This window comes from Larimichthys crocea, chromosome XII (genome assembly GCF_000972845.2).
Source record: "Larimichthys crocea isolate SSNF chromosome XII, L_crocea_2.0, whole genome shotgun sequence".
Taxonomy (NCBI): Eukaryota; Metazoa; Chordata; class Actinopteri; family Sciaenidae; genus Larimichthys; species Larimichthys crocea.
In genome coordinates, this window is record NC_040022.1 from 7,617,215 (window position 1) to 7,630,404 (window position 13,190).

Sequence of the window (13,190 nt, forward strand, 5' to 3'; positions counted from 1 at the left end):
GAAAGGAAATCTGTTACACGAATCTGACTTTTCTTTATTGTTGCTTTTTATTATGAAATACTAGAGTTCTACCTGGTCAAGCCTCTAAAAACTATTTCAAATGAAACCATCTGAGCGTGGAATTTCAAGCTTTGGTTAAATTACTAGCCAGGCGTAGACATATGCAACCTCTGATGAGAGGCTGCCAGTAGACATTGCGTCACTTTAAAGAATCACTTACCAAAAAAGTTGAAAACCACTATCCCTGAGGATACTCACTTATGTTTACATTGTTAAATGCCACTGAGTGCAAATAAATTACATACAGTACCTAGATTCAGAGGCCCACTGACAATGTCATTGAGTCCTAACCAACTATGCTCAGAGTATCCATGCGGACATTCTCACCATTTATATCTTACTTGAATTTGGGTTTATGAAAGATTTGTGTTTCATTTATAAGATGCAGTTAACAAGACAAGGTAGGCCTTATGATTATGATTATTTTATTATGTTAGCCCTAAAGTGCAGCAGAACATAATGTCAACCAAAGTCATTAGAACAAATCATCAATTTGTAATCGTTTCACTGTTTATGACAACTGTCCTGAGTCTGAATTCTTATATAACTCACCAGCTCAAAATATATTAAGGCTTAAATGTATGCATAACTGAGAGCATGGCTGGTTTGATTGAAAGATGGAATATGTCACAGGTGGCTTTTTTGAGCAAATAGGCTTCATTCAGCCTGTCTTAGCTCCACCGACCATGGCTTTGCTGATTTTTTTATTAGCCAGAAGGTGGCAGAGGCCAGGACTGCTACTTCAGAACAGCTGTTCAGAAACCTGTAGGTGACATCGTGGATACAATGTCCATATTCATACAGTCTGTGGCCCAAGTCTAAGATAAAAATTTTTTTACTGTTGTAATTTGGAGGATTGCATTTATTTATTTATTTTTATTTATCGCTGGGGAAAATAGTGATAAGTAAACAGCTCGGAAAAGAAAGTAACGCTGCCAAATGTTCGTTGCTTTTGTTGCTTTAAAAAACAAAAATCACACACATGAGCAGAAGAGTTTGATACAAAATGCATGTATTTTTTTTTCTTCGTTACATTTTGCAATGCATGCCAACAACATTTATTCAGTTTAACATTACGTCCACAAGGACAAGTGCAAACCTGCCTGAAATTCATGAGCAGAAAGAGAAACAGGAATAAGTAAAAGTTAACATACAAAACAAGACATGATATAATGATGTTAACATTCATACAATAGTAAAAAAAACAAAAAAAAAACACATCAATTATCTTTTCAGATTAATACTATCTCACAATATACATTTCAGTACTTTAATCTCTTCCCAGTTTCTCTGCTCCCAAGCATCTGAAGGCAAACATCACTTATTTATACAAATCTGAGCCCTTCAGTTGATCATGACATTGTTTCATTCAAAATTAAATTGTTGCGTTCAACCCCTGCCATTCCCTCTTTCCGAGACTGATGTTTTCACAATGTTTGAAGAGCACAAAATCAAGTGGCAACCTCGCAGTTAAGTACAAAAACAACTTGTGCAACTTGTGCAATAGCCAACAAAATAAAACAAAACAAAATGCACAAAGAAAAATGGCAATATTAAAAACACAAGTGAGGTTGAAAAGTGGCACTTTGTGAAAAAAAAAGTTGATGTGACCAAACCAAAAACAGTGGGTGGTGGAACATGGTTAATATGTACAGTACATCGTGTGACAGCTGACTGTGCTTGATGAGCCTTTGGTTTCTTACTATTACACGGAAGTCCAATAACAAAATAAAAAAAAGTGCTTAAGATTGTCCTTAAAAAAATAAGAATGCTACTATTTTCCGTCTTAAACGCAGGCTTTGATGTGGCTTTGAATATTCAAGGGGGTGAAGTGGTACAACAAACACTCATAAATAAACATATAAAACAGTGGAACGGTTGATTTCAGCGTATGTGCTGTCCTTTAATTCTTTAAGTAGAACCATCTGTCAAAACCCTTTACTTCCTTCAACAAAACTCATCATAGAAGGTATGTCCGGGTCAGCTGAAGCATAACTTGTTTTGATGAGAGCACACAGTGGGTGAAGTCATTTCTCAAGGAAGCGTGAGGCTGCCTCACTTCTCAAACCCAGTTCAAAAAGGCTAATTGGGTAAAAAGAGAAACCAGTGTGCGTGAAAGGGTGAACTAGCCACAGTGTTAAGCTGACCCCAGTTCAGTTCTGTCACTTTTAAGGCAGCAGTGCAGTCCTGCGACAAAGTTCTTGTGTGTCTTCTCTCACTCCTTTCTCCTGCTTCTTCATTCCTCTCACATTCCTTCCGTGCAATCATAAATCGGCACGGAGTGGTGTGTATTATTCAAACACACATGCACACACACACACACACACACAGAGGTATCAAACTACACACAGCCCAGCTCACAGACATCACAGCAGTAGAAGCAGCCAGCGGCAAGCATACAGCATCCATATAGCATATGGCCCTGAAGAAGCTGCAGGCTCACTGGCGTTCAGCGTCTGCTCCGTGGAGTATGAATCTTTTTCAATCTCTCTCCACCTGTGAAACGTCACTCAGCAGATCAGCTCCTGCTGTATCTCAGTTCTCGTGGGAAAGGGGGGCTCGCTGAAGGAGAAGGCGTCACGGCCCGTCTTCAGCTCACCCTTACCCGGGCACATTAGGTACGACCCGATCAAGTCCAGCTCAGGGGAGGGAGCCGGGCTCTCAGGCTCCGACTCAGATTGGCTTGTCTCCGGCTCGTCCAATGAGGAGCCCGACCTAGCAAGGAGGTGCGGTTGAGAATGGGGATGGGGGAGCGAGTTCAGCCAGGGGTGGTTGAGACCTTCCTCTGCTGTGGCTCTCTTCCTGTACACACAAACACAATAACACTGTGGATGAGTGGAAATTCCAGAAGAGTTTACATAACCGATGGATTGCCTGGATCTTCCGATTGACTCAATCCGTTCTCTTGCAGACGTCGGCCATATTCCTTTTCAACATTTGGTTTGGAAAACCACAGAAAAAGCACTTTTTGCTCTCAAGAATTTTCCCCCTCCATCTCTCACGATTACTCAAACACTGAGGAATCTTCCACTTTTTCCAGCGCTACCAGTCTACTGCAATTAAACAACACTGACTGGAGATTACGGCTCTGGATGCGAAACAGAAGCTGCTGTTGCTTTTCATCAACAAATGGTAGCGACAAATCAAGGGCTCATTGTTGGAGCCCTCAAACTGAATTATTGTTAGATTTAAGTTCATCAGATATATGGTTACATAGCTATTTCTGACTCTGATAACATCAGTGTTTGGTGTGAGGTAAAAACCAAAAGATACTGTCCTAAAAACGTAGAAGAAAAAAGAAGAAGAGGTGAGCTTACAACCACTTTTTGCAAAAAAAGGAAATGACTTGTCGCCTTATTGACGTAAATCTTGTTACCACATACACTCATTCAGACATAAACGGATGTACTTCCGTGCCAGTATGAACCTGACTCACATCCTTAGTGTGCAAATCAGTTCATGGTGATGCTGACGGAAATGTTTTAGTTTAAGCCATAATCATCAATCATCATCATCAACATCCGATCAGCCTTACCTGGGGTTTTTAACCAACAGGGACTTGATGAAGTCAACAGCCAGAGGGGAGATTCCCTCAAATGTTTCCGGCGAGTAGTCTACATTAACTTGGGAGATGTTGAGGAATGTCTCCTGCTTGCCGTCACCCAGGAATGGAGACTCGCCCGTCAGCATGACATATGTCAGGACCCCGATACTCCTGTTAAACAAAGAGGAAGAAAGGCCAGGAGGTTATGAGACAATCTGTCATCTTTGATGTTGCAGAATGCAGAATGTGCCGGTGACGCACTTTAGCACATTTAACATATTTGGCTGCTTTCCACTCAGCTGTAATCAGTCATTAACTAACTGCAAGTGCAAAGTCAAAATGATCTTGTGGTCAAAGGTCTAGACTTCCTTTTGCACATTAGGGAGGTGATGTCATCATCTTGAATATATGCATTTCCCTGAAGTAAAGCACTGACTAAACGAGTTCTGCATGACATCCACTAAAATGAGTGGAAATAGTGGCATTAACTACAGTAGCACACTTACCACATGTCTGTTGAAGTGCTAATGGGTTCATAGCTCAGGATCTCTGGTGCTGCAACAGAAACACATGCCCCCAATTAGTCATGATAAATGGCACTGAATTTGAAAAGACGCAGGTACTTCTGGGTATTTAAGGACTGAATGCAGGACTCACCCACATACTCTGGAGTACCCAGAATCTCCCTGACTTCTGTGATGTTGTCCATGCGTCTGGACAGGCCAAAGTCCACAATACGAATGTCCCCAAGAGGTCTGGCACTAGTCAGCAAGATGTTCTGGGGCTGAAGAGGACACACACAGATTAGACAAAGGTATGTTACGCAATGACTAATGATTATTCAGGATGCCTGAGGATTGACATCTGAGGTCATTAATTAGATGAGAGTGTGAATGAGTCGAAGCATTTGAGGTAAATGGTACCAAGAGGATTTGGGTTCTGGGTCATCAGTCAACATCTAGCTGCTAGCCATAGATCATCCTCTAAGCCTCATCAGATGAGACGGTAGGATATCCCTGCCAACCATTTGGATGACTTAAAGGTTTGTGTGTGTTAATATTGCAGCGATTGTACAACTCCTCTTAATCCTGGGTCAGACTGGCCTAATGACAGAATTGGTTTGAACCTCACAGATAAAGGTGAAGACAGACCAAAGCCTGCTATCAGGCCTACACCACTACAGTCTCTCAAACCACAAGGGAAGTGACTGACGAGTACTTGAGAAATCAGATACTTGGTTAATTTGTGAGAGGCTTAGGTAGAAAGATAATCTCAGTGACGACTGCCTTGTTACCTCAGGGCCCATTTAAGGAAAACATGATCGTTCAGTCAGATTCCTTTTACAGATTGATTCCTCATGGGAACAAGGTCATAATACACTGAGTTGTGGTTGCATAACAAAAAAAAAAAAAAAAACTCCTTCAGCCTGCCACTCGAGGGAATAGCCTGTCCTATATTGTCATATAGTCTTTCAGTGTACTTACTTTGAGATCCAGGTGCACCACATTGTTCCGATGCAGGAAGGCCACACCAGTCAGGATCTGCTTGGCCAGCCGGATCACATCTTTCTCTGTGAAGGCGTCGTCGTTATCGGCAACACATTGGTTGAAGATTTCGCCACCAGCGGCACTGGAAGGAAAGCAGAGGAAGGAAAACTGAGAAAACAAAACAAGGATAAGCTGAGAAGAAAGGAGCTGTACATGGATAGTCAACCAGTAGAGTTTAGTTTGGCTTACTTTCAGTTCGGATTATTTTATCGTTTTAAACTTGTCATAATAAATTGCGTCTTAAACTGTATAAACACGCCCTTCCTCTCAGTTTGAATCACAGAGTTGACAATAGCAAATTCCAACCCATCCCATTAGTACATTTTTAGTGAACAACCCCAAAGTCATTTCCACTTTCTTGAAAATGACATAACACACCGCCTCCTCATTAGTGCACTTTGGCTTGCAGACACAAGTCCGTCCACATCTACACACAGCATGAGAGTCCAACGTGGAGCAATATCATTTTAGGTGCCCGCCTCCCTAACCGGGAATATTACAGGAGATAGGAATGATCATATCAGCTTACAGAAGGTTCAGATAAAGCCCTATATAGTCTGTTTTACTGCAGGTCAACTTACTAAATCAAAACAGGGCAAACAGAAGCAAACTAATCAAAGCCTTAAGATTTTGTTCAAGTAGAAACAGATAAAAAAGGAAAAAAAAGAAGAAAGAAATAGCTGGGGTGGCACAGGAGTACTGCCAAGTTGGTAACTAGACACTGCACTAGCCTCAGCCTGCAAAACAACTTACATGTAAGGGATTATGCTTTTTTGGAATTTAGTTATTAGACAACTCAATGGCGACTTCTCCCATTTTTGTTGAAGGAATAGTCAGATTCCTGCCTGGTCTTGCCGCTTGTGTAACTAAGTTAAGTCAAGTGGAGACATAGTGAAAATACAGTGGGTACTCCATTAGTCAGATCAATGCCCGAAGCTGACTGTTCGCTCAAAAAAAACTAGAGACATGTGTGGGGGATTTATATGGAACACATGCTTTTTATCTTCAGAGGAAAACTTTGGGACCAAGCCTTGGGCACGACTGTTACATAACCAGCACCACCCAATCCCCCTGTTAGCCTCCTAACCCCGCACTCGTTACTATCGTCAGCTGTGAAAATAACACACATGTTTTGGGGGATTTTGAGGATATCCGTCATTGGTAATCTTTTCTTTTTCTTTTTTGTTGCTTCCAGTACCAAATACTTGACCTGCCAACTACCCCACTTGTTGCAAACATGCTCAATCCCACTTAACAAAAAGTTAGAGAGACGATGAAACTCTGCACTCAATGTTTACATTGATCCGCACATTTACACTTAATGCAAGCAAGCCGCGTGTTAGTATTTTCATTGTGGAAAGGAAATGAAAGACATATGAGTGTAGTTTGACAGATGCTTTTATTGCCTTGATGTTGAGTTGTTCATTAAAAAATGAACTTGACTCTGTCGAGTTAACATGGATTTGATCTATTGCTGTGCCTGTCTGAAAAATTAAAGGCTTCACACGGCAAAGTATTTCAATAGCTTCATTAAGCTGTCAGCAAAAGGCCTGAGAAGATTTTTATATCTTGATAAAAGGCCATCTTGTTTAAATTCAAACAGACTGCACACATTCTGGCCAAGCACTTAGGAATGATCGGATACTTAACTGGAGTCTAAATATTGTCTCCGAGCTCTCTCTCCTTCCAAGAGAGTTAATGTACACACTACTTCTGAGTGTAGGAGACCTCCAGTGCACAGAGCTGCAAGAAAAAAAAAACCCTACTGCAGCCAACACGAGTGAGGGCTAAAAGCAGAAGCTAAACAACCATTTATTTCTTCAAGACAAGCTATTAGGTCAAAACCCTTTTTGGCTGACCACCAATCTTGGTGCTCATTGACGTCACCTTATCAGCACCGTGTCAAGTCTGCCAGTTGATTTGTCTACACAGCACTTTTACTCCACCTAAAGCAATTTTTACAATACACCTTGTGTAACACTTTGTATATGTAGAAAAAGCAGGAAATGAAAGGCTGTGCTTCTCGGTAAATTCATCACCGTGACTGTTTCAGCTACTGTGCACAAAAAGGTTTTAGAGCTCAGAGGTGATGCACAGTCATTTTTCATCAAAGTGACCATCTCTCAAACTAGCTATTATACTGGGGGTTTCTGTGGTACTGACGCAAGCTGGAGCTACACTTACAAAGATGATTAGAATTCAACTTCTCGCTTCCATTTCTCTAACATTACCAAGGATGTGGTTGTGGCTACGAGAAGTGAAGTAAGTGTGTGTGTGCGCGTGTGCACGACACTTTATACCAGCGTGCTGGTGTGCTACTTTTGGGAGCCTTGCTTGCTGCTTACATTTAAAGCCACAGGAAATGGAAAATGGTTTGCAATTCTTAAAACTCATGCTGAGGTCAGACAGTTAGTAGACGCAGCTTTTCAGTGGCCAAAGGGTGTCACTGTGCACTGTCCTAAATGTGTTTAAGACAAATGCACTTAGGACAAATTTACGGTGCAATAGATAATAACTGACAAAAAGCATGAGCCGAAATTTTAAAACAGAGCTCTTTAAAAGTGCTAAAATATTTTTGCATGCACAGGCTCTGTCTGCAGAGTCTGCAGCTCCATTTGGCAGCTAAAGAGGAACAGTGGACCGGTGCTGACTGACCTCCTGCTATGTTTTCTCTGCAGGCATGCAGGGGTGAACTGTGGTGCTACTTCCCCTTTCACACTTTAGTCAGAGGTCAAATACCCCCCCCTTGCCAAAGAGGCCTTTGTTCTGCAATGGCATTCCATGTCTCTATGGGCTGGGGGCCGAGTTCTGGACAGGAGAGGGCTTCCTGCCTGAACAGCAAGCAGTTCAGGAGCTGGGTCAGAACATGGTTCAAGTGTAATTGCCTAGCGTTATCTCCCTGTAATGAGGCAAGTAAGGTAATTAAGATGCTAAGTGTCCTTTCCAAACCTAATTAGAGGCTGTCACTATAGATGCCAGAGAACACTTACTGGGTATGCATCATGTCATTTAACACCAGACCACAACAGACCAGAGCCAGACAGACGGGATGACGTTGCTGGGTCACTGAACTAACATCTCGCCAGTTCACCTGCATGTTGACAGGCAACACACACACCGTCTTGAGTACTGAGCAATATTTTCTCACAGTAGGGTCTGACTGACTCATTTGTATCGCAGCACTGTTATTTTCACACAGCGAGCACGATGCGATTCTGCCACAACGGCATTTAAAGTGACAGCTCCTGACGAGACTGGCAACCACAGAGAGAAAAAAATTTCCATTTAAGGTTGTGCGTGCATGACAATAGTGCATGGCGACACATTTCACACGTGTGTATGTGGGTGTTTTTTTTTTTTAGATACATATATTGAGGTGAGAAAAACTCGACATGCAGCTGTGTCCTCAGCACGTCGCTATAAACCAGAAGGGTTTTTTTTTTTCACAGATATGTAAAAGCTGACAGTTCACAGAAAACACCAAAGCAGTGACATTCCCGTCATTCAAACATGCAGGTTGTTGCATGACGTGTACGTAAGATTTCATCAGAGGTTTTACCCAAATCAAAGATGAATTACCATGTATTTATGTATGAGTTCTCTAGAAGTTTGACTTTCTCTGATTTCTCAGACATACTGCATGAGAAAAACTCCACTCATGGAAACTTTTGTGTGTTTATCTCCCTAATGATTGAGGACCTAATCATTTTATTCCAGTTTTCCTGGCATGGTTTAAACACCATCAATTGAGGAAAGTTTAAAAGGGCCATTAGATTACCACCCTCACTTTTTTCTTTCTTTCAGTGAACTTTTGTGTTGTCTTACCACTCCAGAACGAGGATGATTTCGGAGTTGGTTTCGTAGACCTCGTGCAGAGCCACCACATAGGGGTTTGCTTTGGCCGACTCCAGCACGGCGATCTCGTTTAATATGTCCATGCGGCAGTCCGCGCCCTTCCGTCGCTTTCGCAGGAACTTGGCAGCATACTGCTTCCCCGTTGCCTTCTCAATGCACTTTTTTACCACCGCAAACTTTCCCCTGGGAAACAAAGAGGGGAGAGAGCGAGAGAGTGATTAGTGAGGAGACTGAATAATCGCAACCACATTACTGGCTTTTTCAAATACATTTGGTCAGAGGTGGTTCTGTTCTGTATCCAAGTAGCCAACTGGACCACTGGATTAAATTTAGTTCATTTAAAACTGCAGCAAATGAAAGGCTAAAATTACTGGACATACTCATGACAGTTAAACTGCTATGATGTGAAACCTAGATTACAGTGCAAGACGTTTGGAAAAACCCGCCAACCAGCCACGAGTGCAACACTGTGGGCGAGGTTAAAGAACAGTTCAGAGATAAGAAGTGGCATCATTTGAATTATATGCTCAGCTGAGGAGACTTCATTGGTCATTCGGTAGAGATTTCCCCTAGATCTCCTCCTTTTCCTCTAGACTTTAGGAGAGTCTGACAAGAGGCTGATAAGGCTGACAGTTTTGGCAAGAGCCGCTAAATAGTGGGCAGGGAGCTGATAACGCTAAGGCCTCTTTATAGGTCAAACAAAAACAAAGAGATGCAAGCTTGGTGGTTGAATGACACCGGTAACACAAGATTTAAAAAAGAATATTCACTTTTACAACCTCATCACTTCTATTCATCTTCTGCATATATATTGATGGATTCATAGGAGGTGTTAGGGGTCAGCCGTGGGTGTGGGCAGGATGTCCGATGTGTGCAGAATTGCCTCTCTGTGTCAAGGCGACCAAAATCACCAGCCGTCTCTCCCAGGCTGATAATGAGGCCTTGTTCACTTCCCTTTCTTCACAGCTGACAGCAGCACGGACAAATGGAATTGTGTTGACACCACCGCCCAGACCCTCGGCCAGAGCCTGCTCCTCCTTTGACTATCGTACAAAAGCTGACCAGTCAGCTAACAAGGCAGACCCGAGACCAGGACCACCCACCTGACCGCAGGCTGGGGAGGCCAAGCAGGGGGTCACTGCTGTTACAGTCAGGTTGGAGCCTGAGCAGCATGCTAAAATGGACACTGTAACCTCAACATCTACTGTATATCCAACTAAAATCTTAAAGTGTAATGAGCTAAGTTTAAGTGACCACAGATGTGAAAAGATGAACCGGGCAGAATCTAAATGATTTGGCCAAATCAAAAAGGTCCAGCCCGGTGCGGTCATTTTCCCACATAGTGTTACTCCAAGCCCACTGTGCTGCAGACCAAAAACAGCAACTGTTCTGGCCAAAGCCTGGTTCTGTTTTGGCTACCACCCCGACTGCTGTGAGGCCTGTTTCTTCTCCTTTTGCCTTTTCCCAGTCTTGCAGAATGGTGCCGACTCATTGTTCAGAGTGAAAAGGCAAAACCCATCAGAGCCTTTTCATCCTTAATTAGCCAAGTTCAGAGCAGCTCACTGTGGGCTGGGAACTACATATGGAGAGAAAAGGAATGATCGGTGGCCATGGAAAGGACCAACAGGAGGTCTTTTCAAAAGCTGACAACAGGTCAGAGGTTACTCAACACGGCCATCTTCCAGCCGACTACGTTCACACTCATACATAACATCAGTGTGCTTTAAAGTAATATTATACACATCAAGTTTGTTTCCTTTTTAGCATTAACAGCCACAGCACTGTTAGAGGAGAACAACTCAACCCAACTCTGTCTTACACAAATGAGTGCTCTCTAAAACATGCTGCCTGCATCCACAAACACAATTATGCAGATCAAACAGCTCATTTGCATGGTTATCTTTCGAAGAAAGGGGTCCGTCTAAACTTTCTGAAACCGGTCTGTCATCATGAACTTTACTGTGACACACAAAACCGATTCATCTCAAACAGTGGAGATTGTGATAATTTGATTGAGAAACTGATTTCCTGTGGAGTCTGCGTTTTGTCTCCCTCAGCGGGGCACTGACTCATGTCTGAAGTGCAAGGAGAAATGACAGCCCTCACAGCTCTTATTTGCCTGTTTTACAGACAAACCGACACACAACACGAGTTCCTCTTCCTGCTTTCGAAGCTGGCCACAACATATGTTTGTGCACAGGGGACCGCAACTCATAAGTCAAAGCTTGATGATGGGAAGGTTTTGAAAATAAAGCCAATAAGCCTTAATCGCTCTTTTAACCAAAGTTGAAGGAAGAATTTAACTTCAGTACCTACAAGTTCTAATATGGTCAACATCCCACCTAATGTACAGACCATATAGCTGATCTACATTCCTGCACTTAATGTGATTATGAGGCCTAATCTCAGGATGTTGTTAGGTTGGACTCGTGGGAAGAGGAGGGAAGGAGGACGTAAGGCTGAGGTACCAGAGTGAGGGGGCCGTAACAGAGGTCTACACTTCATAAGTCTTGGCTCTGTCCCAGGATGTCCCAGGGTGTCTGACAAGGAAAACTGTCTGCTACCAACTGACTCTTTATTTAGCCAGTCCAACTGCATGCTTGCAGAGGAGCAAACCTGTAGTGAAAAGTGGAATTATAGCAACAGATGCAGAATTGGCCCAAACAGCAATCAACCAGCTGTCGAGTTAAGTGAAACCCAAGAAGTCAACTGCAGCTCCTTGTGTTAATTCAGCACGCTTTTTGAGAAAAGTCATTACTGTCTGGGACATTGGGGAATCCCCACTTAGATACCACTGGAATGTGCACTTCTGTATCTGGGATCCACACAGAACTGAGCGTGACCCACAAAATTCACTTGGCTGAGGAGAGACAGAGAAAAGAGGCTGATTGGAAATGTCATATTTCATACTGCATCTCATGGGAAAACACGTATGGGGCAGGAGAGTAGGTCCAACACCAAATGGATTTCAGGAAATGTCTCCAAAAGCGCATATAAGTTCTAGACCACACTAGTGAGCATCAACAGAAACCGTCAACACAGGTTGTGAAGTTTCAAAACGCAGGGAAACATCCTGCGTAGACCTCTCACATAATATCACAGCCTGCAAATTCATATAAGTCTTGACTGCCTTCTCTCTTTTTTTTTTATTTGGAAACTTACAGTTCAGAAAGTCTTAGAACTTTTCAAAAATAAAAACCCAAGACGCACAAGAGCGCATTACCATTACGCGTGCCAAAGCGCATCTCCATTTGCGCCTTTCCCCGCGGATGGAATGCAGGACTGGAAACATTCAATTAGCACGCTTCACATTAACACGTGCAGAAAGCAAATCTAATATGATTGCCAGATTTACATGAGATTATGGGACATTGTTCCACCAGTACAAGAGCAAAGACGGCACACGCACAGATTAGATTTCCATCAGTGACTGCTGGAAAAGCATTCATGCAACAAACAAAACTCACCTGCCCAGCTCTTTGCCGACCAACTCGTAATTGGCTGTGAACGGGTCAGCTCTTATCCTCGTGTGGATTTTTGTCACCATTCCGTTTTTGCTCATCATTGCTGAATTTGGCATTGAAGTCGTGCTGTGAAGTCAAACAATCTTCTTTCACCAACAACAACAAAAAAAGAGAGACGATATTTTCTGATCCGCTCAAGTAAAAACTCGCATGATCGATTGGAGCAAACAACTGTTGTGTCAAACTACCGGGAGATAATCCAGTGAGCTCGTCCTTCAAAACAACGGGTTGATGTCCTGTCTCTCTCTCTGTGTCTGACACAGTCAGTGCGCTAAATTAGTTTGAGTGCTACTACACATTCCTGACAATAAACTCCTCGTCCGGGCCAGCCCTCTGCGCTGACGCTCAGCAGTAGAAGCCAATAAATGAGCTGCAGAGGACGGACCAAAGGTGAAAGCCAGCTGCCAAGTGGTGCGTTCCTTGAACAGGAGCTTATCGGTGCAGGTACACATACAACAACATAAACAGAGATATCTCATAAATTTCAGTTTAATAGTTATTATGATGACTTAAACTAATAAACTCATTATAATGGTTAAACATGAACAGCCTCCTAACATGCACATAAAATATGTCAACATAAACATGGTCAAATTGTATTTTATACTCCTACAAGTACACAGTAGTCTAATTTACAGTTTAATTTAAAGTTTACAGTAG

At 42.6% G+C, this 13,190-nt stretch overlaps 1 protein-coding gene across 2 annotated transcripts; it reads right to left on the reverse strand.

Annotated features, from left to right (window-relative positions):
• Nucleotides 1-1,052: 1,052 nt before the first annotated feature.
• Nucleotides 1,053-12,843, reverse strand: stk17al (serine/threonine kinase 17a like). Of its 2 annotated transcripts, XM_027285544.1 has the most exons (8): nucleotides 12,719-12,843; nucleotides 12,474-12,596; nucleotides 8,977-9,189; nucleotides 5,089-5,233; nucleotides 4,262-4,388; nucleotides 4,111-4,159; nucleotides 3,596-3,775; nucleotides 1,053-2,862 (listed from the first exon to the last, which is right to left on the reverse strand). In XM_027285544.1, the coding sequence occupies exons 2-8, from the start codon at nucleotides 12,584-12,586 to the stop codon at nucleotides 2,571-2,573; spliced, it is 1,119 nt and encodes a 372-aa protein (XP_027141345.1). In that variant the 5' UTR covers nucleotides 12,587-12,596; nucleotides 12,719-12,843; the 3' UTR covers nucleotides 1,053-2,570. The 2 variants fall into 2 exon arrangements, with proteins under 2 accessions (XP_027141345.1, XP_010737973.1); XM_010739671.3 differs by having other exon boundaries at nucleotides 12,474-12,817.
• Nucleotides 12,844-13,190: the final 347 nt, after the last annotated feature.